We start from the raw sequence: 25,996 nt of genomic DNA on the forward strand, positions 1-25,996 counted from the left end.
TAGGAAGGGGCATACAAAGGGGGCGCGCGCAGTTTCTCACTGCAGCACCCCAGTCAAGATCTAAGCTATGGTATTCGTTCGTGTCAGCTTCCAGGCGAATGGGCTCAAATGGGGTTACACTGAACAACATAAGACGAAAGTGCGCTTCACTGTAGTGCTGTTGTAAAGGACAAATCAAAAGTTCGTGCACCAGCCGAGGCTAAACTGCCGTCAACGTCTACTGAGAAGGAATAACAAAGCTACAGATAGAAAAGAAATGGGAGGAGAGAGCAGTGTGCGCGCCAGTATCAATAGAGGAGCCAATCCGTTCAATTTTTAATTTTAACTCATCCACCTCTTCAGCGTGTCCCCCCCCCCCCCGGAATTTCTTTCGGCAAATCATCAGCGGTCAAGCGTGCCAGACTTTAAACCGCTCCTGCAGCAATCGCAAAAGTACGTAGGTTGCCAGTAGCAGCAACCTTTATTTCGTGAATGCAGAGTATCGGAGATAGGGCAGCGGGGCCTGTTCTACCATCTGACGGCCTTTCTCTTGACAAATGCAAATACTCATACCGTTCGATCTTGTCTCACAAAAGAAAAGCTGGATTGGTTCTGGAACCACTCCAGCCAGTCCGCGACCCCGACCGACGCAGACAGCGCCCGTTCTCAGCGGAAGTTGGAAGAGGCGTGCACAATACGCGCGGGACTGTTTCCGGCGCACGGGTTGACGCATCGGCGAAGGACAGAGGCGGCCGCAACTCCGTTCCGCCAGGAGCGGGACAATCGCCTCAGGGCCACACAAACAACCGTCGGCCGCCGCCGCTGCAGCGTGGCGCTGTCTCCCGTGTGTTATTAATTAGAGGCACAATAGGGACGGGAGAAAGGAATTCGCGAGGGCGGGACAGGACCGCGGGCACAGGTTCTGCGTGGCTGCTCTGCACAAGGTCACTTCACATCTCCCATTTCGATGCCGTCCGTGTCTAGGACTTCCCAAGAACACTTGAGCGTACTATGTTCACAGATCAGGCGGCCGCTTATGTACGACAGGGGGCGGAACTGGCAGCGTCCGTGCAAATCGGGAAAACTGTCACGGTGTCTTCGCTGCGAACGAAGGGGATGTGGAAAAAAGAAGCTAAGTAGCAACCGCCGTTACAGTTGTCCTCCTCAGGAACTTTCTCATAGGCATCAAGACAGGCGAAATCAAAACGCTCTACCGCGCGTAGAAAAAAGAAAAAAAAAGCACTAGGCCACAGTTCGTGGCAGCGTGACAGAGCAGCAGGCATTCGTTACATCAATGCCGCGGATCTCGAAGTCTCAACTATACGCCTTCGGACTCCACAAAAGCTACTACTGTAGATGAAGCCGAACTTGTGTGTCAACCGATGAGTGCGCGCACAGTGTCTTGACATAGCTGCGTCATTTCTCCCTGCGCATTTTTTGTTTCAACGACCTCAATACCTAGTAACGTAGCGCGGCAAAACACCGGGAGACACAACAGCAACACAGACGTCGCGCGTGCGTTTTCCTTTGTTTTCATTTCGGTGGCAGCTCCCCGTAGTATCGTCAGTCAGTCCGTGTCGCTGCCCTTCGCGAAGCCGCAGCAACGCGTGCCCCCCACAACAGACGAGCGCTGGCGAGGAGGCAAGGGAGGTCGCTGCACTACTGTACTCACCACATGGCCTGCACGGAGACCGGCTTGAAAATGTAATGCCCGTGGCTGGACGTCACGCTGAATCCCCTGCAACGATGAAAAGAAGAAACGACGATCAGACGACGAGGCCGCGTTTATGGACAACGAGCACTCGCCTCGCGACGAGAGCAAAGCGCAAGGTTGTCGCGTCAGTCACTCAAGAAACAAAAAAAAGAAGCAACTGATAATAATCGACTATGTGGGACAATGAAGGAAGAGCACAGAAAGGGTGCCAGAAAAGACCTGGGATGAACTCCCCTCGGGGGACGTGTGAGGCATGCAGTACTCGACGTCCCTAATACCCAAAGACAATTGCGCGACAGCACAACCATGTATGCGTCTAAGAGATGCTGTGGGTTTTCGAGCAGCCGCGGTGACTCAGTGGTTGTGGCAGTCGGCTGCTGCCCCTAAAGGCTCGGGAAAGACGGGATAGAGGCGAAATGATAGAGGACTGCACAGTGCCATGTCAGTACACGCTAAAGAACCCCAGGCTGTCGAAATGGTGCTGAGCCCTTCACTACGACGTCCCTCAAGGCCTAAATCGCTTTGGGACGTTAAACGTACCCCTATAAAATACAGTTTTGGTGACTCTGCTATGGGTAAGCTTAAGAGGCGGGCGGAATTTTATTATACGCGTTGCTTGCCATGATTGCCATGACCATTGGTGTCCTGAAATAAGGACAGCACCCACAGCAGAAGACTTCGACTTTATAATGAATTACCAATAGATGTTTCTACTAGTACTGCACTCCCCCGGAGTGGGCCCCTCCCTTCTTTTTTTTTTGCTTGTTTTTAGGACGATCGACGCACCCGCATCTGGGATACGGTCTTAGCTAATTGCGCCCGAAATAGTGTGAGTGACAGTGACAGGTTTGTAACGAGTAGGTGTGCCCCTCTGTACTCGGGAATCGCTTGGGAGTACTACAGGGCCCGAAAACACACTTCGCAGTCGCCCGGAAATAACATGCCGACGAACTGCTACAGAGGGGTGCGCAACGTAGTTAAGGCTTGAATATTGAAAAGCCGTGAACGCGTCCAGCAGCTACGCCAAGATTAGAGGGATTGATTAGATGGGTTGAATGCCACGTTGCCACTAAAGCAGATAAGGCTGATGGAATACGACTGACGCCACTGACCTTAACCATTACACCTAGTTGAGCAAATTGCCGAGCTCCGAGTAGCAAGTCTTCACGTTGACAACATGGGCATACTTTCCATATAAGCTTCCCTGAAAACTAACAGTTAGTCCTTGTGCCCAGCGGAACGTGCCACGTAGTGCGATGTTAATTCAGGACGTTCATTAAAAAAAAAGAAGAAATGTATTCGCCTTTACAATCCGCCCAGGGACAGAGTGAAAGCTGAAAAGCTAAAGAACAAGTTATTTTGTGCCGGGCCACACCTGCACACGCGACACAACACACAACGGTGAGACGAGACAGTTGAGGCGAACTTTTGCCACCGCGAGTCGCGGCCACGCTTTACCGTGAGCAGCCATGGAGTGGCGTTCATCCAAGACGCCCTCCGAAGCGGCACGACGATGGGACGGGCCGGGACACGAGGCGCCGCAACGTCTCCGCCGCAAAGGCGCGCGTCAGAACGACGCCAGCGAACTACGCCGGACGCGGCAGCCCGGTCGCGAAGACCGCGTCGCCCATAACATCGCTACACTGCAACCGACACAGCGGAAACAGGGGACTGGGGCGCGTACAATCGACGGGGACGAACCCGGCAGGTAGCGCGAGTGAGAGCGCGTGTTGTGACACGTCCGCGCGTTACGAACCGCTTCGCGGCGGCCGCGGGCGCAAATGACGGGGAGCGACGGCCCGCCACCCGCCGAGGGCACGCGCCGACGAGACGGACGGGACGCGCGGGGCATCGCGGATCGCGCTACGGGATCGCGGAATTCGCTGGACGGCGGCGACATTCTACGGGCCCTGCAACTGGCTCCCTCGATTGGTAAGGATTTTTTTGCGAAATCTGGCGGACGCACATCACGGCATCCTTCCGAAGGCTGCGTGCTGAGGTCGACCTCAGATTTGGCACGTTGCGCTGTGCCGAGTGAATGTGCAAATGCGCTCACTGCATCAAGCGGTGGTTGCACTGTGGCCCAGGAAACAACTTCGCGTGGCCAGCTGGAGCCGACTGGCCATCGGAGGTTACGCATCGCGACCGCTTGCACCGTAAATCCCATCCACCCGACGGCGGTGGTACCGCAAAACAGCCGACGCTATGGCGTAAGCCAACAGAGCCCCTCGACGACTGCCGCCTCCACATTGCGTCACCCTGAGCACCATTGTAGAGGGTGTACTTAGCCACGTGTTCGACCTCCACACTACGCAGCTACCCATGCCTTTCAGAACAGAAAAAAAAAAAAACACGCTTACGCGGCACAACACTTTCTCCCCCGCGGCGAAGTTCCGCAAAAACAAGCATTGTCGCGCAAGCCGCACCGGGGCAGCTGATCTGTATACAGTGGCGCGCCGAAGCAATTAGCTGCTCGTTTCGAGCGTCCTCGCCTTTGAGCGCAACTCCGGCCGCCCGCTGTTGGAGGGAGGTTGACAATAGGGCCTTTCCCCTTTCGCCTCCATACAGAGAGGGAGAGAGAGAAAGGGGGCAAGCTGCATCCCAGCGCCGACTTCGCCACAACGCCAAAGACATAGACGTATTCCGGTCGACGATACAGATTCACACTTGAAAAGGTTTTGCGACGCCACATAAAAGAAAAGAAAAAATGAGGAAGGTTTAACCCGGCTAAACCTAAGTAATCAAAGCGAAAGCTTGAAAGTTAAGCCTGGTAAAGTTTGGCTTGACTTGGTTGTTGCTTGGCGGTAATGACTGACGTTTAGACAAGGTTTACCAGGCTTAACATAAAAGCTTTCGCTTCGGTTACTCTCTTCGTCCCTGTGCGGCAGCCTCTCGGCGAGGTACGTCCACTGGATGATCGGATTCGGCCTGTCGTCTTCGCAACCTCTGAGAGGCAGACAGTTCACGGGACCATCCATGACGACTGCTGCCGTTAAGTTGCCGAGAGCTGTTGCAATCCGTTGGCACCGGCTGAAAGGCAGCGGAGGTTGTCTAGACAGAGCGAGCACAAGGATCCGGCGTAGATGCGGTTGAGTGACGTCATGGCTGTCACGTGACTAGGCAGAGGCGAGCGCTCGGTTTCGGCCAACGTTTATAGATTACCTGGTTGGTTTCGGCGGCGGCGGCTGAGTGACGTCATAACTGTCACGTGCTTTCTCCTCGGTTCAAGGTCAAACTCGCGGCGAAGAAGCTACGGAGGGAAGTCGTAAAAGCTTCCGCTTTTAAAAATCCGCCACAACACTGAAAGATTAGCTGGCACATATTGCAGGCATTTATTAGTACTTCTCCAATGTGGACCTGAGTATGTAAAGCCTCGCCTTCAGGACGCATCACTTGTGACGTCGACAACAGTCGGAACGAGTGCGCCGCACGGTGCCGCGACGATCGGCCACTGGTGACCGCGCGATCCGCAGCGCGCTTATATGGTTACGAGCGACAACCCCCGCAGACCCCGCACCCCCACCACAAATAGCCTCTCGCGGGATGCTCGGATGGGGTGAGGTCCTCGGGTTGCGCCCTCTGTTTGGGATACACAGCCGGGCTCGTCCCAAAAAGCGACGCCGCTAGACGTAAACGGCGCATGTTATCGGCGCCAGTGGGGCCCCCGGGGGAGTGAACCGATGGCCGGGGATAAAGGAAAGGCCCACGACCCGCAGAGAGCTTCCAAAACGAGAGACGCGGATATGGATGAGCGCGCTTCGGACTCCCGTGTTTGTGTACACGCGTCGGACGTGCGCATAAGCGGAGTGCAAAGGGAAAGGGAAGACGAGGCCAACGACCCCGCTCTGCACTCTCGGACAGGCGGCAACGGAAACCTAGTTGTACCCAACTGCACGCAAGAGCGAAACTATTCTGCGCTGCCAAAGGAAGAACGAATGCCCGGATCCGATCGGCCTTCTGCATTAATGCCTTATGCGTATGTCTTAACGGCGCGAGCACTGAGGGGCCTCGACGATTTAAAATTGTATAACCATCGTTTCAGGCACCCATAATATGTCGGGCGGTTATGAGGAAAGTAACGGCAAGCACCCGGAGCGTACCGCGAGGGAGGGGATAAAGGAGACACATGTCGTGTCTGAGGCGGAATGTGCAGGCACTAAAAAAAAAGGTAAAATACGAAACGCTAAACCTTCCAACGTTGATGTCGATCAAGGCCAGACTCACACCAAAGCGGAGCTCCTAGTAATTTTAAAAGCCCGATTAAATCTGCTGCCTCGATTTACGGCGCTCCAGTGCGGTCTACAACAGAATGGCTGCAATTCTGAATAATGGGCATATTAAGCAGCTGTGTGTTAAGACATGGAAATGTGCAGATCCAGATCATCGGCAACCGCGCCGTTTTGAGCAACGTCGGCAGTTCTTAGGTAGCCGAACAATGGATTCGTCTCACTTGACATATGGGCACTAGTGGAAGCAGTATGAAAGATTTCTTTGTCAGCATGCAATCAACCTTTATTATACTTCAGGGATGAACAAAAACCACGGCGTTCCAAGTTTTATTTTTGGACCCACGATCCTTTCATATCTCTCATACACGTATGTATCATCTTCACAAGGGAACACGAGAAATGGTTGAAAACCGGCACTTAGCGCAGACAGAAGCGGGTTTCACCGCGAAGCGAGAACAGTGAGACGTAGAGGAGGAGCCTGATGCCGCGCTCCTGCTTAAGAGCCGGCTTAGCCACTTCTCGCGTTCCTTCACTGTGAACACATACTGCACGAGCCCCGTGTGAAGTGCGGGCCATACGTGAATGGAGACAGCGCCATCAGGCGTTAGCGATACGCGTCACTTGCTCTGGCTAGCCAGCGTACGCTGTGAGCACCCAACGCCAGACTGGTTGGCATCGAAGCCAGCACCGGGCAGGAGGGGGCAATGAGACGCATACCCGTCCCCGTCGAGGGTGATGCGGGCGTCCGCCCAGACGGGGATGACCAGGCCGATGGTGGTGCTGTGGTTGCAGTCGATGCCCAGCAGGCAGGCCTCCTCGGCGCCCACCGCGTTGGTCCGCGACACCACCACCAGGTAGCGCGTGCGGCCGGTCGGGTGGGCGCTCTCCAGCTTCACCGCCTGCACACACGCGGGCAGATATCAATGCGCATACACACAGAGAGCGAGGGAAAAAAAGAAGCATTACTTCCACACGACACAACTTTCAGTTCAGCATGCAGCCTGAGTGCGTCGCGCGGGTCTCTGGACTCCGTACACGGTGTGCTCATTAGTGCGGCAGTCAATCGAAATGCGCTCTGGAGTGAGTACGGGCGATCGCGCAGGACGGGCTGTATACAAGTTCGCACCACGAACGGTCATTGGACGTTAAAATCGCTCCAAAGGAGAAACGCACGTGTACGCACAAAATGTCGCCGCGGGTCGGTACTGATGTTAAACAAACAAAAAAGACACCTGCAAACTTGCCGCCCACTACGGGGTCGAGTCAAGAGCGACAGCTGCGCCAACCCATTCCGCCTTCCCCACATGGCCAATCACAGGCCCACCACTGATGGGATTTCAATCGGTCACCATCAGGTGCATGTGGAATTTTCCTGCCACGACAACTATACGCCGGCGGCGACACTATTTAGAGAGCTCAGGACGAATGATTAAGCAGATTTATCGGTTTCACTTCCCCGTGGACGCGCATCTGCGCTTGAACATGGAGGCGCACTGATTCCAGCCGTACCCAAATCACAGCTCTCGAATCATCGAAAGGAAAACCTTCCACCGGCTCGCCTGTCCCGTCCAAGCGAAGCAATTAGCAGCCGCCGCGGTTACCGACCAAGGAACGAAGGACGTCCCGGTAAACACGCATGCGGTCGAAACCGCCGAGGAGAGGACAAAAGCGACCGGTTCGATGCTTCCCGCACGGTGTACGACAGCGCAGGCCAGGGCAGTGTGGCAATTCGCTTTTAGCGAGGAAATTCACTCAGGCGCTTCGCTTCCCCGAGTCCGTTTAGAGGGGGGGAGGCTTATAGTTTTAAAACTCGGGTACAGCTCTTACGACGACACAATTCTCCTTTCTCGCGCAGCCAGGCAATTCCGCGCCGACTACGGCAACGGGGAGAAAAAAAAGGGGGCAGTGTGCGGGGGAGTAAAGAAAGAGACGGTCGAAACGGTTCGCAGAGCGCGCGCAGAAACCATGCCGCGGTAAAATTTTCGCGGTTAACGCGGAAACTGCCCGTCTCCGAACTTATTTTCTTCTTTCCTCCCTTTTCTGTGTCCATCTGCGGTCCCCGAAAAAGGCGCATCGTACCGGAACTAAGCACGGGTTCGCTCCGACCCACGCCAACGGCCCGTTTCCGCGTCCAAAGCGGCGGACTCAGCTGGGCGAACCCGAACGCGCTTACACGCAAGCAAACCTATGCGCACACACCGAGAATATTCTCTCTCCCTCGACTTCCTGGAAGCCGTGGGGACAGACCGCGCCGACTGTTTCTCCAGAGGCCAGAAATTACTTTCCCGGTAGTTTAGGCTTAACGCGCTCATTTTAAACTAACGGGCGCATATATTAAAGCGATTAGAGCACTCAGCGAACCGGTTTCCGTCTCCAGTGCATCAAACAAGCGCAGTGGGCTCCGAAATGGCCCGCGTCTGTGCTTCCTCCGATCTCTCGGTATCCTTAGGGGAATTGAAAATTAGCATCCTGTCATGCACGAGAATGGCCCATTCTTACGACACTCAAAATAACACCCCGTCATTTGCTCGTTTTCTAACATGAACTGTCAGGTGAGAGCACATTCTACAGCATACCCGCAAAAATTCATATGAAAAACGTTTGATTTCGGCTTGACGGTGTTAACGTCCCAGAGCGACTCGGGCTATGAGGGACGCCATAGTAGAGGGCTCCGGATAACTTCGACCAACTGGGGTTCTTTAACGTTCTCTGATACCGCGCAGTATACACGAGCCTCTAGCATTTCATCTCCACCGGAATGCGAACCGCCGCGGCCGGGATCGAACCCGTCTGTTTCGGGTCAGCAGCCGAGCGCCATAACCCCTGAGCCACCGCGGCGGCTGGAACGTGAAAAAGGCATGATGCGCAACATGGTGGCGCATCACAGCCTCAGGGCTCAGCGTGTGGTGCATGCTATGCGTCGGGTAGGCGCGACCATCTATTTTACAGCACACACTATGGCTGGACGGACACAAAACAGAAATCCTCAAAACGCAGAAAAAGGAGCCTTTTCGAGTCCTATTTTCTGCAATTTAGCAGCTTCAACTACTATGTTCGAATCTGTAGTCTGGAGAATCTCCACTATTCAAACTGTCGCCACCCGTGGCGCTGATGTAGCGCAATACTAGCGTCAGCAACGCAAGGCCGCGGCGTAAACATCGCGCACATCCCAAATCCTCAGTGGTAATCGTGACGTAATTTGGCAGTCCGCTTGACACGCAACAAGGTCTCAAGATGAGATGGCAGTAGTGGAGAGGCGTTCACGAATGCCAGGCGGCGAGCAAAACAAACCGTTTGAAAGTTGTCATGAAAAAAAAAAACGAAGATAGACGATTCTTAGGAGAGTGGACAGTGATATAGAAGGAAAACTATCAGAATACCGGTAAGCGTACACATATGCCGCAACCGCAAACTATAACCTCGAGGAGGAAAATGTTTCCATGAAAAATGACTCCCAAGGAGAAAGCTGCACGCAGCAAACGCTTCCGGATGACGCACCACGTCAGGGATAAACTCCAGGCACGCTACTAAGTCGACCGTTCGTTCACAGCTGGCTGCGCTACAGGAAATGTGAGCGCGAAGAATGATACCAATTATTTAAACTACAGAACGGCAGTACTCGCACGCAACACCGCCGCGAATACATCGGTCATCGCAGCAGCCATAGGCGCGCCAAACGGCCCGAATACGCACTGGCGTGCGGCTGTTAGAGCACAATCTTTTCGCGCATGCTCAAACGAGGCGGGAGCCCGTACACTTACTTGTACACACACACACACAGACACACACGTATACGCGCTTGACTGCGCAAACAGCGCGCGCATGCATGCAGGGCGGGAAACGCGCCGAAGGGAACTGAAGAATCTAAAGGGCGGAGGGCAGAACGTTCGTCTGTCCCGCGGGTTTCCTCTTTGCGCGGGGAGAGGGAGGAGAAATTATTTCCTGGCGGACGTCTTGACAGAGCGGAAAGCCCCTCGGTCAACAGAGCTCGCGTTACTGCAGCGCCCCGCTGCAGTAACGCGTGCACATGTTCAAGGGATAGCAGCGTTCGCCAGCACAACAACCAAGTTTCCTGTCAAGGGGGCACGCAGTTGGCCGAGTCGGCCGTAGCATCGTTAGGAAGGGAACAGCGCCTGTTCTGTTCCCCTCCCGTCCCATTTATGTTCCGCGCAGCTCCTTTCTCGGTGAGTTTCCTCCCGTCCACTCGCTCCACATTTCACGGGCCCGCATCAGAACGGCTTTGGCCATTGCGTGACCTTCGACGATTCACCGACGCAGTTGAGAACAACGTGCGGGCTCTACACACGCCCCACGGCACAAAGCTATCGGAGACAGCAGAGCAATGAATAACCCTAGACTACAGCGAGAGCATACGGAGCCGACGCATTGAAAAGCAGCTATGCGGGACGCGTCGAAAGTGAGCGGAGCCGGCTTCCGCCACCGCAGACAGTGCGTCCTGGTTTTGGGGAATTCGGAGCCGCAAGTACGGGGCTTTGAAGCTTGACGAATGGGCGCAGTAAGTTCGCTTAACCGCACAGTGTTGCGTGACAGTGCACACTTATTGTATAACCGTGCTCCACTTCCTTACGACACTTCCTGTGCCAGAGAGGGGATTTCACGTCCAGTGAAAGAACGCATATACGCCATCGATCTGATCTCAAGCAATTCTCGTCACAAGTGTCCAAAGGGCTCAGGGTTGACGCCTCTGTCAATATACGCCACCTTGGCGCTGTCATAATTTCAATCGAAAACGCAACCGGCCTGTTTATAAGGTCGTCATCTTCGCTGATTCCACGGGTGGAACTGCCACTAAACGGCGACAGTTCCGGACCACCAACAACGTGTACGAGACTCTCTCGTTTCTTAGACACCGAAATTATTATCGCGCGCTTCTTCCATTCACGCGTCCAAACGTGCGCGTCCATTGGCACGTCCGCACGTGGAACCGCAACACAGCCTGTGTTTCTCGTTTAATTGACTGTCGTCAATCACGTGGCGAAATCCACCAGGGTCACGTTCACTACCTTCAATGCGAGGTTTTACGGGCCACTTGAATAAACGCGTGCCAGAGAGACTAGATGCTACCGCGCGACGCCGAACACATACCAGTAAAACAGGCATGCAAGCTTTTGTAAATGCCACAAACAAAGCATCATTACATAACAATCAAGCAATCAGGAAAGCTGAAGTGTGTATCGCCGAGTACATCGACGTAGACTCTGATTTTGAAGTTCAACGCCAACTTTCGCAGCACGCAAACAACATTTAATAGACGTTGTTTCTCCGATACAACTTGAACAGAAAACAAAAATAATAAACAGCGGGAACTGAACAGCCTACAGTGCGTATGAGAAGTTTGGAACGGGCGATGTCACAAACAGGAATGCTGGACCCGGCCCGATGGATGTTTGGACATTACATTTGCGTTTCTGTCGAACCGACTCAGACACGACATGAACCACCCAACTCGAGAGCATACGTAGAACTGCTTTCATTCCGGAGCCCAAGGTCCACCTTGCGTAAAGTAGGTCAATATAGGTTCGGAAATAGGATAACGGGGAGATGGCGGGGTAGGACGTCAGGCGACGATGCTTTTGTAACTTATACGCGACAGTACGGATCCGACGGATTCCGCGATTTTCGGTTTAGAAGCGCGAGCAGTCGGTCCACGTGTATACTAGCGGCGATTTTTACACGTTGGCGCCAACTGCAGCAGAACCTGCCTACTTCGGCCCGCTGCCGGCCTACACACGAGTGACGCAAAAGCACGCGACAAAGACGTTAACAGGAAGAAATGCGAGCCAGGCGGTGCTTGCGCTATTCCGTCGTGCGACGGCAGCAGGTTCGTCAGCCCCGGCTCGCCCACACGCTCTGCGTCTCGATCGCCACCGAACGAGTCCCGACGTTCTTTGGCGATCACCGGCGCTCACTTCAACGGGGGCCGCGCCCACAGGTGTTCCCCACCTCCGCGAACGGAGAAAGCGGGTCGGGATTGTATTCGCCCTCCCCACGCAAGGCGGCAGCGTTAGCGGTTAATCCAGGCGTGTTCTCACCCGCCCACGAAATCTCACGCCGCATACGCGTTTATCTCTTTCGAGGTGCCCTGAACAGACACATACACAGACGGACAAAAAAGATACAAAAGAGGCTCACGAGCAGGGGTGCGGGGAAGGGAGTATATGGAGCGCAAACTTTGTTGCAACTACCCCCCTGATCGGGCGAGAAACCTCCGCGCACTCTATCACCCGCAGTCGCCGCACCTGTGTGCAAGGCGAGCCGAGGGAGGCATGTGCACGAGGCCTGCATTACACGCATAATGCGATTACTAGGGGCGCGGCCTGAAAGAGAACGCTCGCTTGACTGGCTGCCCGCCGGAGATCGACGAACAGTTCAACAATGCCACGCCAGAGCTGTACAGGTAGTGCACAGGGGAGGAATTTTATTAGCACGCAGTGAACAGTCGATTAGTCCCCACCACGTACGTGAATATGTCTTGCAAAACTAATGAAACAAATATTAAAAACAGGCCCCGAGAGCCGCAAGATCGGTTCACTTCGATTGACGACAAATGAATGGAAGTTGTCCGTCTTCAGACATGCAAGCTGTTTTGCAAAAGGTAAAGCGGCAGTTATACTCCTAAAACGGTTCCTCCTATCTTTTGGCGCATAGAAGAAGCTTCCCAGACCGGCTTAGGGTTACAGGTTGAAACTGAATGCTTCACATCAACTTCCGAACCCGAAAGCGCGATCCTTATCCTTACAACCTACATGGTTAAATACCATTCGCTTACAATCCCTACCAATGGGGTCAGAGGTTAAGCACCGGATCGGCGCTTGAAACTTGACCCGCGCCCCCCGGTCGGCATACGAAGGTTACCAAACTGACGTCTCGCCACTGCGCACTTGCCGCCGACATGTGCAGATGGCTTGCCACCGTGTTTCGCTGCGTCGTGGCACGCGGCATCTATGTCCAGCGCCGTCCAGGTTGTGCCCTTTCTGCAAGTCTCGCCACCGCGTCCTCTGCTGATCAGCCGTAGCCGAGGGGAAGACGTTCATTGTTGACGCTCTGCCATTGTAGCAAGACTGGCCCGAGGAAGCCTCTCATTTTCGGTGCGCAGGCAACCCTGCGGTAGGCGTCGAGCCTAACAGGAGCCTTTTAACAAATACCCGCTGCCTCGAGCACTGCATATGTCGCTTTCCAACGTCTCCTGCAGGCGCAGTCTCATTAAGCTGACAACGTTGTTCTGTCATAGTTGGAATGTTCTGACTGTTTCAGCACAACTGCTTTATCAAGACTGGTCCCATAGTTAATTAATGTAGAGGATACAGTTATGCCGATTGCAATGAGCTCCAAGGGTGCCGCCATTCGGGTACTGGGAGGCAACTGCTGGCATCCGCAAACACCTGCTCGCAGGTACGGAAGGAGTTAAGGATAAGCTCCTGTACGTTCTCTCCCCACACCAGGGACCAGCTGGGCAGAGGACTGTAAAGGAGCACTGGTATTCAGCCTGTTCCCAGCCGCACGAGTCCGCGACGTTTGCCCCGCTGCCAACGTGCTGGCGGGCCAAACCACGGGACTCCAAATAGGCGCAGCTGCGCGGGGCGGCTTTCGTTTGCGTAAACGTCCCTCCCCCACCACCTCGCCCCTTCATGCGTCCGTGGAGACGGCGCACTTGTTTCCGAGTCGCGGACGCCGCCACAAACACACGCGCCCCGTTTGCGAAAGATGCGGGAGGCGCGCACGCCATGCTGCGCGGCCACGTAGACCTTTGCCAGATGGCCGCCGCCGGAGGCAGGGCGGGGGTTTGGAGAGCACGGGCCCTTTTCTCTTCCCTGCAGCCTCTGCGGACTGCACGCGAGGTGCTTGCGAGCGACTTGCACGCGGCTGTACACTTTCGCTTCCTAAACAGGCCCAGCCGTCTCTGACAGCATTGTATATAAAGAATACAGACGACCACGAGCGATGTAAGCGTGAAACCAATGGATAAGCGGAACCGAATTTAGAACACGGATTCAAAGGGACCGTTTTGCGAAGCCCCGACCTACAGCGGTTCAGAGCACGACAAAGAGGTGGCCGTTGCACTGATTGACGACACTTCATCTCAACTGCAGTGCTTGGGACGAACAAGAGCAACCCTTACAAAATGGTCTGTAGATAGTTTATAGACTTATAGGCTCTACTGCCTTCCTATAGACAATTATTTTGTCTATCCATAGTCTATAGACAGAAGTCTACTAAAAGTGTATGGCCATAAATCTACAGACTGTGTACAGGATTTGCATTGCCTATAGACTTCTCTAGGGTTTGTCGGTAGAGAGACTTGACAGACATAGGTCTATGGACTGTCTATGCGTATATTGCTCAAAGAAAGTTTTGCAAGGGAAGTGCTGTCACGGTGCTCCGTGTCGATCGGAAGGCGGCGAATACTCGGTACTCGAACAGGCGATGCCTAAAGAATGGCCGGCGTTCCGCGAGCACCGGCGGCCAGGCCGACGTCCCCGAAGGGGGAGGTAATCGAGAGTAATTAGCCCACCCAGGCGGAGCACTGCGCCCCATCGCAGTGCTGTAGGCGCGGCGGCTACCTGTGTTCGCGTGTACGCCCCCCGGCCTCGTTTCGCGTCCTTCCGTAAACACTGCGTTTCGACACACGCCCGCTGCTGCACGCCAGCGACACGAGGCGGGGAGAACTGCATGCGCGCATCCCAGCTTGGGCAGCAACCTCGCTTTCAACCGACTCCGGACTGCGTCCAGGCACACGCGCGCTTCGTTACGGCTCAATTGAACACGCTGCCTCGCCTCGCGCTCGTCACGCGCGGGCAGCTGCCTCGTTATCTCCACCGTTATCGCAGTCGGACAGCCTAATAGAGCGGCCCTGCCGGCAACTGCGGGGGTCCCCGACGTCGGAAAGTCCGGGGAACTTTGTACGCAGCGCCCGCGACGCCCGGAAAGCAAGCTTCGCGAGCGTTTCGGCGGCGGCGAAAATCGCTAACGCACGCAAGCTTTCGTCGCGGACAGAGCACCGCGAGCGACGCTCCCCCGGCCGCGTGTGTACAGAGCGAGGCAGCCAAACACGACCTGGAAGGGCAAACGGGGCCAAGGATACCTCGTCCGACGGCGGGTCCCCTGCACGGCACATGCACGTCCGTCAACGGGGGGAGACCCGAGAGCAGATTGGCGACGCGCGTCGGGAGGCAGGGGAGCGCTTCCTGGCTCGCGACAGAGCGCGACAGAGACATCCGCTTCGACAGACGCCAGAGAGGGAAGAGAAGGTGGAACGAAGGACGTGAACGGAGGAGGGCCCTGCGTACTGGAATGTCGAGACATGGCGGAGGGCCATGTGGGTCAGAGCTCGGAGCGAACCGCGCAGACGGAGGACACCTGGCACATTCGCCCGGGTGAGAATTGGCGCGCGAACAGAGCGTGAATGGAACCTGCTGACGACCAGCCGTCACGTCGCTCAGGTCAGCACCCTAATCGGAGACTCTGCGACCTCCCTAAGGAACGGCCGCTGCCAAGGCACTGCTCGCCACTCCGAATAGCTAAATGACTAGTTGCTGATGATCACAGCGACGGGAGAGTATACGGAGCGTGACGCGTATACGGGTTTATACTATACGGCTACAGATGTACAGTACTCACGGATTGAAATAGGACATTCGGAGCGCGTGGCCGTCGCTTCATGGAGCGCCGCCCGTAGACGCTCATGGAACCAAGGTGGTGCATTGTGGTATGGCGCGAGAGGGAGAACATCTACAAAGCAGAATTGTTCCTTCCAGTAGCCAATGAGCCGGCCTGTGGTTTACCACATGCCTGCGTGGCACTGCAAGGCTAGCGCTCCGAATGTCCTATTTCAATCCGTGAGTACTGTACATGCTAACACTGCCATCCAAGTAAAAGGAAAAAAAAAGACTGAATATGGGGAACCTGACGCATTAGCACCAATTCCCAGCTCGGCATCAGGCGTGTATACAGCGGCGAGCAGGCTTGTCGGAGCGCTCGTGCGGTGCTCCATGGAGGAAACGAAACGGTATTTTAAAGCAGGTGCCGGCTTACAGGTAGTTCTTGCGCTGGGGGACAGTTACATTGGCAAACAAGTGACGCAGGCACAAGCACCTTGTCAATAACGGAGCAGTACATCCGCTAAGATTTCGCCTCCTCTGCTCTGGTGCATACCGCCGCACTGCTGTACGCGGGGTAATAATTAAGAGGGACAGATGGGGGCTCGCTCTCGTATACCGCGGACCCATAGAGGTGAAATTCCTAATTACGGCTGCACATCCTTAGCCGACCGATGGCCAGGAGGTCGCCGGTAGACAAAAACTTCGTGGAGAGGGCCACAGAACCGTTCAATCCGAAAACAAGAGAGCGTTGCGAGGGTGCAGCAGCCGCCCGGTATATAGCGAAAGAAATGCCTCCCCAGGGAAGAGTGCGAGAGCGGATGCGGGCCCCGTCATCGCGAAAACCTTCTTTCACCCAGACACGAGGCAACGCGCCATCCGCTTCGCCGGGGGCTCTTCGTAAAACGCCGCGAGAAACGAAAATAGATGCGCGGAGGGAACGTGCGCACATTCCACGGCGGCGAGGGGAATAGAAAAATCGGAAAACAAGCCAAACAAGTCGCTCGGATTTCGGGAAGGCGCGCGCGCTGTTCCCAGAGGATTCGGATGCGTCTCCAGACCCGCCGGAAGCAGCGACAGATGCGGGGACGCGTGAGCGAAACAGTCGAGAAGGCGCCACCACGCAGACGCGTCGCAAGCACGTGGTGCGAGTCGCGCGGCGAGAACGCGAAGCTGTTTTTCCCGGGAACAGCACTCCCGGGGACTTCCATCAGGTCGGGACGAGGACGTCAACGACCCAATCGTTGGCTAGGCGCGACCGATGCGAACCGTCAACGGGCGTTCGCGTGCGCGAGCACGCGGGTCTCCGTCAATGTTCGAGAACGCGTACGTGATCGCGCGCGTACACGCGTATGTTGTCTTCGCACTCGTTCCTTTACCACCGGCTAACAAGCGTGCACGATGCGTTGACCTGTCTTCTAGGCCAAGAGGCGGTGTGGCGTGCGTCAACGTTATTAGAAGTGACGTGTCCAGGCATCCTGTCGCCGGCTTGTCGCACGCTTGGAGCGGCGGTTCGTCGGGAGGCGTTGCATGCGATACAATTTCGGCGCTCGAAGACTCCGGCTTAAGTGAAAGAGGGCGAACCGAGCTGCGCAATCTCAAGTCTATACGCAAACACCTCGAGTGTGTTTGCGCACCCTCCGTTGTCGGCTGGCACTGAGCATTAGAATCGCTGTGTAGGCTCACTATCGTGCCACGTTCTTCACCGCAACGGATAAAGCCGCGCGGTGCACAGAACCCGCTATGCTCGCACGTGTCACGCGAATATGCGGCGGTGGCGGCCCTATGTTCTGGTCATATGAGCCCGGCATTTTCGAAACGGCTCTCAAGCGAAAGGGTGACGTTCGAGATGCTGCATACGTTGCTCTTTCAGCGGCATCGTCACGCGTGAGCCAGATACAGCCATGTGCGGCGCAGCGGAGGGCTCGAGAACATTTCTGACTACCCGGGGTTCCCCGACGGCTGCATGCACTACGGCGTTTAGATGAAAGCCGCCGAGACAACAACCGAAACCGTCGCTGAACGCGTCAGTCGATGACCCAACGGACACAGCTTCGAAATGGCAAAAACTCGTTCCGTTACCGACCCGACACTGACCCTTGCACAAGCACGAAAAATCCCGAGAAATGGCACTGCCCTACGCTCTTGACTTTCCACGAACGAAGTGCCGCGCTTGTTAGCTCAAAGTTATCGATACAAATACTCGCCGTTGCTGTTCATCAATGAACTTAAACGCCAGTGCCCACGGGAACCACACAGGTCTGGAAGCCATCGCATCGCGCTCCTAGCTTCCTCGGAAGTCCCAAAAAAGGAGAATAATCCTCGAGTATACCATCCTTTCTTTTCACGGCCCGGAAAAAGCAACCAGAACGTTTGACAACAACCAAAGGAAGTCTCCCCTGCACCGGGGAGTGCTTACTGAAGGCCACCGCGGCTCCCCTTATGAAAGATTTCCACTCTAAAGAGCTAAGCACAACGCAAACAACCCTTTGGCTCCAGCGCCGCCGCACTCCGGAGTGTTCCATGGCATTTGGGTGCTGCAGATGGGAGCGGCGCGCCGACTGGTCACGAGCGCTGGCTAGGCATATACTGCGGCCGTTGCTCACAGCGCGCTGCCTTTCCTGTTTCCGCTCCGCGTAGCACGCGCGAGTGCAGTCGGTTTGAGCTAAACTGAGGGAGGGGGAGAATTTTAGTCGGCAGCGTGCTTGCGCTGCACGCACTAAGTCGCGTTTCGGGGCGCAGTGAATACAACCGAACGCAATGAGCGCTCGCTAGGGGCATTTACGCGTAATTTCCGACAAACGAGCACCAGGAAATGAGGTGCGGCCACGAATCCTTCTTGCACAAACGAAGCGCGATGCCAGTGCAAAACTCTTTTTCTTCTCACTATTCAGCCTCGCGAGGAAGGCAGTGGACGTTATAAGGAGAATTGGAAGAGATAGGCAGGGCTTACAAAATTAAGGCGGAAAGGGAAAGGGGTTGAGCCTGGCAGTGGCTTCGAGATGCGCTCTGGGCGCGCGCCAGCCGCGGGTTTTCAAAACAACAAAGATTAACAAAAGAGTGAAAACGCTGTCTTCAGGTCATCCTCGGCACATTGATGGAACGCTTCGAGGCACGGCTCCGTGCACTCAACACGACGCCCGCAAGGTTCCCGTGGCGAGGGGCGCTGCCTATTCCGCATTAGGCGACGGCTCAGAGGCTCGCCGGCTTGCAGAAACTTGCGCGAAGTGGCAGCTAGGGTGGAGACTGAAGAACAACTCGCGCGTGGTCCACTCACCATTTTGAGCGTGTCCTCCCGCCGCAGCATGTACAGCATCGACTGCAGGTGCGCCCTGATGTCGCCGGCCACTGCGAGAGAGCAGAAGGGCACAGGGTCAACTTTTCCGCTCGACCGACAAACAGGTGGAGGCGAGAAATAAGACAGGCGCACGGCCAGCTTACAAAATGGAATCGCTGGCATATATTACGATGCAATACGGTAGAAAAAGCCCGGGTGGCTATAGTAAAAAGAGCACATTATCGGCTCGCAAGGTTGCAGGCGACCGGGCCCACGACCGGAGTGCAGTCGCATGTGTGTGCTGGCGAAACAGCAGCGTTAAGTTCGTCGCGCGAGTTCAAAGACATATAGGGGAATAGCGTCTACAACGTCTACCATCTCGGAACCAAAGTTTGGTTTGGTTTATGGGGGTTTAACGTCCCAAAGAGACTGAGGCTATGAGAGATGACGTAGTGAAGGGCTCCGAAGATTTCGACCACCTGGGGTTCTTTAAAAACGTGCATTGACATCGCACAGCACACGGGCCTCTAGAATTTCGCCTCCATCGAAATTCGACCGCCGCGGCCGGGATCGAACCCGCGTCTTTCGGGTCAGCAGCCGAGCGCCATAAACACTCAGCCACCGCGGCGGCTTAATGAACCAAAGTGAACTTCGCTTTTAAGTGACTCTAAACTGAGACAGGTCATTGCGCCGCCTCACGACGTCGCGCACACATTGTTCACGGGCGCTCTGGCACGGAAACGCTTGCAACAGATGGAGTTGAGTTTCCCCTGTTGAGACCGCGCCAGTTGCAATCCCCTTCAGATGGGGATGAGAGGAGACACCTTGTTGATGATGAAATCGGGGTTTCTTGATGACCCGGTGGTTCTAGCTCGCAAACATTCACGTTACTCGAGGAAAGGAGAAGGTTGCCTATTTATTTACAACATAAATAAAAAGAAGAAACAAGCAAGGAGAAAACTATTTACAACATGACTAAATCGTTGATTAGACGAATTCAGCCCTGGTTCTACCCAGAGCGCTTACTTTTAAACCCTCTGTCTCCGCCCTTAGCGGGGACAGCAACCAATAAGATTACAAGCGACTCACCTCCCCAATCAGTGGTTCGGGAAAGTAAAATAACATTTCCGCCAACAAATCACAGATTGGGGAAAGAGTGCTGATTAAACATTTGGGAAAGGAGAGGTTGCAATCAAATACACAAACAGCACAACCACGACTACCGTTTCCCAAGGCGCCACAGTTGTTTACAGAAACAAAAATCAAAAAAAGAGAAGAAGGCATTCGTTAAGGGAAGAATGCGCTTCACGGTCACTCCGCTCCTACCCAGCCGTATCTCCTTCATTCCCAAAGCCTTGGCAACCCCTTGACGACGCACACACGTGGACAGCTGTACCTGGTTAGGCTTCTTCAAGACGAGTTATGCCCGTTACAGCGCGGAGAAAACAAGGACGTCCGCTGCGAGAAGGGGAGGCAGGGACAACACAGGTCCCTTTGTGGGCGACGCACTGATCACAAAACAACCACTTCCGACCCCACTGGTGCGGCCTTCCTAGCGAACACGAGGGCGACTAGTTCGCGGAGTGGTCAGCGAACTTCTCAGATGGCATCACGCTTCCACCCGAAATACAAGAAAACCTGAGGCACGAATTCACTTTACGATCATGTAACTGACTTGAAGAGCCACAAAGATAACGGAATCAGGGTAACAAAACGCGGAAGTTTGGTACACAGCGTTAGTGGATCAATAATGCCAACAAAGCAAGATTAACTTGATCCCATGATTGCACGGCGCAGGCCAGGGGTGCTGAAGACAAACGTTTGGGACGGAGCTGTCAGTATATTCGATAGGAGGTCACATGACAGATACCTCACCCATCAGCGGACGAAGCACCACCTCATCAGGCGAGAGGCCACTAGGAAAAGCAGCTCTGAAAATGAGCAAACCCAATGTGGTGGTACCACACCGCGGCTTGCACTCACAAAATCTCGGGGCCATCAACGCCTATACCCACAACAGTGCAAAGCCGAGGCCGGAAGTAAAAGACGCAGCCAGTTGCAGAAAGACGGCACTCTCAAGAAAACAAACGAAACTCGTTTCGCGCACGCAGATTTCACCTCATCCCTGGCCCGTTATGAGCCCGAGAGGGATGGCCCGAAAGAAACGAGCGCTGCAATCCTCGCTGCAGCAGAGTTGGCAGGTGTTGCACGTCGAGCGCGTCTCTTCTGCTTCCCCCCTGCCACCCCGCGCAAGTGCCTCGGCCAAAACAAGGCTGACGCCTTCCCTCCAAACCTGAATCGAGACTGTGCACGGCAGGAACCAGCAGGGCACGGTGCCCCCAGCATCAGACCGGGCACGCGTACAAGCAGGAATGGTTCAACAATAAACAAACAAACAAAAACAAGAAGCAAGAAGTGCTGGGTAGATGGGGGGAAGTTAAAGAGGGTTAAAGAAAAACTTTCAGGCACGTTCCAGCAACCAACGAGGTCACGAGTGCGTATAGTTAGCGGCGCCTGACTGCGCTGGCACTGCGGCCGCGAACGAGGCTCACGGGGCGCGTCTTGGACCGAAACCAAGCCCGATGGCTATCACGGAGGTAAACAACGCCGCGGACGTCATGTTTCCGCACCCGGGCGGCAATTAGGGAGAGTTGCGAGACAGTTCCTCGATAGCGCTAACCGCGCTTTGTCCCGAGGCACTGCCACAAGGCTCACTGCGGATCTTCTCGCGACGGAGCGCGAACCCCGTGTTCTAGCACAGTGTTTGTCTAGAAAAGTGACCCCCCCCCCCCCCCCATATAACGCGTTCCTCGAGTCTTCACAGCCCGCGACCTCGCCAAACATGGCCAGCGTGCAAATGACACGTTCACTGCAGCGCACAACCGAGAACAAGAAGACTGATGTGACAGTGATGATCACACTGTGCACTGCCCCCATGATTTTACAATACATTCCCGGAATTAGAAAATACCGCGTACCGATAAAAAGCTTTCTCTCTCTTTTTTTTTTCAAAGCAATCTAATACACAAACATATTTTCGGTTATACCAGCATAAATGGTACAGATTGACGAACTTTGTACCTATCTGGCCTAGGGTATCAAATATAATTTGATTCGCTTTTTATTGCAGAATTTGTTGCTTCGTGCTATTCTGGGGGAACTACGACTTCAGGTAATTACTAAAGGAGAATTAAGATACAAAACAAAGCCCTCCAGAGCAAATGAAGGATATCATAGGCGACCACCGAACCTGCCAACAATGTCTCTGCTAAATGAACATCTATGGGTTAAAAAAAAAAATCGCAAGCACCAGTAACCAGGACATGACGCGAGCGCGCGCATGATTCAAGACAGACAAGGTATGTTCGTATCGTTCATTTAAACATATTCACAAAAAGCGGTTGTATACACCTCCATTTACGTCAAATATTCCAAAGCACCACTTCAGAACGCAAAGAATAATATAGTTCCTAAAATTCGGTTTAGTTACGACAAACAGACGCTATGATAACAAGCGCCTACAGCTCTTGCGAATTCACCTTTAGCTCTTCACTTGAGTTCTTCCACAAAGCGGTTCATTGAGAACATTAAACAGTACTTGATAAGAAGTAAAAGTCAATTCCCATGAACTTCTCCCATCGAGTTCCTTGCAGTTTCTGTGCTTATCCTTTGAATTTTGCTTCTTTGCTTGATGACTGACACTGTACTGCGATTACGCCGTGACTGCGCAGTATGCTATGTGAACCGTACGTACGTAAGCGACTGTTGTATAAATCGTGTACTGCTGTTTCGATTCATCACTGTGTTCTAGAGATACATCCTTATTTGTTTGTAACCTGTATTCAGACAGAACCGATATGTATGAAATCCGATTTCTATTTTTTTTGTCACTGTCTTGCGGACTGTACATGTGCGGCAAATTAAAGTATTACAGAGCATGTTTCGGCATTTGGAAATTTCTCACGCGTTCCGTAGACAAGATATGATGGTTTCGTGGGTTGAGGCGCACCAGCGGCATGTGCTAACATGTGTATAAAGTACTTCCTAATTTTTGGTAGGTGAGGCGTCATAAGTGTTTTGTCGCCGTAGCGTGCTTCGTAACATTACGACCGGGACTAACAGAGACCTTCGCCAGACAAGACAGCCTTTTGCCTCCGCTGAGGAGGAAAAATAAATTCAATACATCTCAAGCAAGCACATTTTTTTTAAACCTGCGTCTCCTTTCGTTTAACAAGCATTTGTAGTGCGATAAAACTAACAAGAGGCGCTACAACAGCGGAACAGCAAGTATGAGCTGTTCAGCAATAACTACAAAGTGCTATTTGATGCAAGCGGCCGGCGAGAAAAAAAAAGGGGGGGGGGGGGGGGGGGCAGCCTATAAAGGCAAACATCGTTAACTAAGGCCACCGCCAGTCCATACCGCACCTATCGCGCTCTTGCCTGTCAGGCCCAGAGTTAGTAAAAGCTAGGCCGACATGCAAAGCAATAATTCAAACATTAAAAAAAAGAGGGGAGGTGGGTGGGGGTTCTTCCTCTCTCTTTGTATCTTTCGCCATTATGCACTGAGCACGCTAACAGCAAGCACTCAACCAGACCTCTGGCTGGTGCCCCAAGTTGATTCTGACGAGGCTATATATACCTTTGAGACCACGGCAAGGCAACTGCCACCTCGCAAGCGTCATCACACGGCAAGAGACGAGCCAGGGCACTTAGGCACCTATCGAGTGATCACCGTTCTTAGACGGGCTGTTTGCCACCGACCGCTAACTTGTTTTCGCCATTTCCCCCAAGAAGTGCATTTTTCTTTACTCGCACAACACGCACGTCGGGCGCCCAGCGGTCAAGCAACGGCCGTGGGAACAGTCTACGCGCGTGCCGCTACGCCGCCGCCAGTCGAGCCCCGTGGGAAAACGCGTCTCCACCACAGCACCGATAAGTGCCGGCGAACGCTCAACGGCTCCAACGTGCGCACGCGAAATCGGGCCCAACAGGGGCCACGCGACGCGTGAAATGCAAGGAGCTATACCTCTCATCCGAGCTTAGTTCCTGCTCATTCTAAAAAACAAAAAAGAAACGCTGTTCACCGATTGAGGGGCCTCGAAAGCCACGCGTGGTGACCCGGGCCACGCGGATCTGATGTGGATCTGTATGGGGCTGTACAGTGCTCTCGCGAACAGCTAGGCGTATACGACGCACGGTAAGCCAGCCGTCGCCGCCGGGTTTGATGCGCAGCAGGCGCAGTGTTGCCCTCCCAGGAGCCTTGGGTGGCGGCCCCGGGGCTCGCCGACCAGCACCTTATAAAGCGGGTTCCTCACGGGAGTCCCCGGGGGAAAGGGGTTCCGGGGGGGAGAGGGGGCACTATTTCGGTACGCGCGGCGGCGGCAGCGGACGAGGAGGAGGAAGGCGCCCCTTTTCGGGGCACGGGACGGCGCGCGCTTCGACGCCAAGCCCATCGGACCGCGGGCTTCGTTCGCGCTCTGCTCCCGCAGACTGCTGCGCAAAAGAGCCGGCCGAGACGACGTCCTGAACACTCGCGGAGACGCACTCGTTCCAACTGTGACACGGAGAGAAGCGACCTCTACGGAGGCAGAAGTTTGCTGCTGCAATCTGTGAAGTCATGGATGACAAATACGTGGTACTTTTTCCAAACATTCGCCCCTCGACGAAGGGTGCCGCGCGACGTGACGCCTCACGGTAACCGGGAGACCGGTGTTTCGAGAACGTTTCGGCCCTCAGGGGAAGAACAAAGCCAAAAAAAAAAAGTACAATGACTGAGAAAGACGAACAGACACAGAGCTTAATTCATTCAGCGCACTCAAAGGACGTGAAAAGATGCATTGCTTGCCTTTCGTTTCTTACTGCCCTCAGGAAATCCTGCCCGCATCTCTGCATGAACGTTTTTGACAGGAGTGTAAGCGGCTGGGAAACGCTGGGTAGCCTTTCGATGTTGTGTCTGTCGCGGAAGGAGTTCTGAAGAAGGTATGCCAGGAAAAAGCGGGGGTTAATCGAGAGGCTACGCGTAAGGAAGAAAAAGTTGCAGCCATCCAACACTTTCATAGGCTGTCCCAGAACCACAAAAGAGAGAGAGACAGAAAGCAACGAGCGGCGCTAGAATGGCGTGTTTTTTTCTGCCCCAAATAAGTGGAGTCACCTGTGTACCAAAACTGTTACATAAGTAAGAAAGGGGGCGGCCGGCTGTGCAATGGCGCTGTGCGTGTCCGCCGTCCTTCTCAGTCCTTGTCTTTTTTGCGCCACGTTACATACCTGAACCATGAACCAACAAGCCTCCTGTGTGAACCTTGTTAAGAATGCTTGTTCCCAAACCATGCAGTACAATACTTCCGAGGAAAAACAAAATGAAACGAAAACGTAGCTTGAAAAATAACGTTCCCACGCTTCTCCAAATTTCCACCCGTCCCGTTAAACACCCTCAATACGCCTCACACATTCTTACAAGCCTATAAAACGACGCAATCCAGTATGCATGACGCGCCACCAGGAACCCCAACGGAGCAGAAATCTTGACGCTTATTAGACTGACTCTCTAGCCGTTCGCGGGAACTTTCTTGACTGAACACACTGCAATCAAATAGCCGCGGTATATTAAGAGCACGTCCAGCGCGCACAAAAGTGCACTCGCGCTAGCGCAACTGTACGCTTCCTCCCAGACTTCGGTACCACGGCAAGAACACCGGTGGCCGGGGATGGAAAAACACTGCTGTTAATATCAGTATGACTATGTGAAAACATCACGGGAAATTGTAACGTCCGCCTCTGAAAGTGTCATACAACCCGAAACCGAAACCTGACTCCTCGGAACACAGCACGACACCCGCAACGCTATTTCACCCCAGCACTGCGGACACTTGTTCCGTCATTGAGTGACAAGACGGCGCGATTGCTGGAACGCAGTCTGAGGGAAAGAAACACACCCAACGTCTGGATTGAACTATTGACCTTTCACAACATCAGACGGCAAAATATCCGTTTTTAGAGAAACACGACGGCCGGGGCACACAAGGAAAGACAAGCACGGACGCTACTTGCAACTCATTTACCGAAGGTGGAACCACGGCGTATACATATCCACAGGCCTGCGCAGGCGCCGCCCAACAAGTAACCTGGAAACTAGCCAGCAGAAAAAAATCACACTAAACGCGATAGAAAATTCACCTCAGCA

At 54.2% G+C, this 25,996-nt stretch overlaps 1 protein-coding gene across 5 annotated transcripts in view; it reads right to left on the minus strand.

Moving 5' to 3' along the window:
* Positions 1–25,996, minus strand: part of ssh (Protein phosphatase Slingshot) — a 264,185-nt gene that overhangs the window by 47,392 nt on the left and 190,797 nt on the right. For all 5 annotated transcript variants that reach the window (XM_077655066.1, XM_077655064.1, XM_077655063.1 and 2 more), the window contains 3 exons: positions 18,817–18,887; positions 6,640–6,821; positions 1,652–1,717 (listed from right to left, as the gene is read on the minus strand). In XM_077655066.1, the coding sequence (XP_077511192.1) occupies positions 1,652–1,717; positions 6,640–6,821; positions 18,817–18,887 (319 nt within the window). The remainder of the gene's footprint in view (positions 1–1,651; positions 1,718–6,639; positions 6,822–18,816; positions 18,888–25,996) is intronic.

Source organism: Amblyomma americanum, chromosome 2 (genome assembly GCF_052857255.1).
Source record: "Amblyomma americanum isolate KBUSLIRL-KWMA chromosome 2, ASM5285725v1, whole genome shotgun sequence".
NCBI classification, from domain to species: Eukaryota; Metazoa; Arthropoda; class Arachnida; order Ixodida; family Ixodidae; genus Amblyomma; species Amblyomma americanum.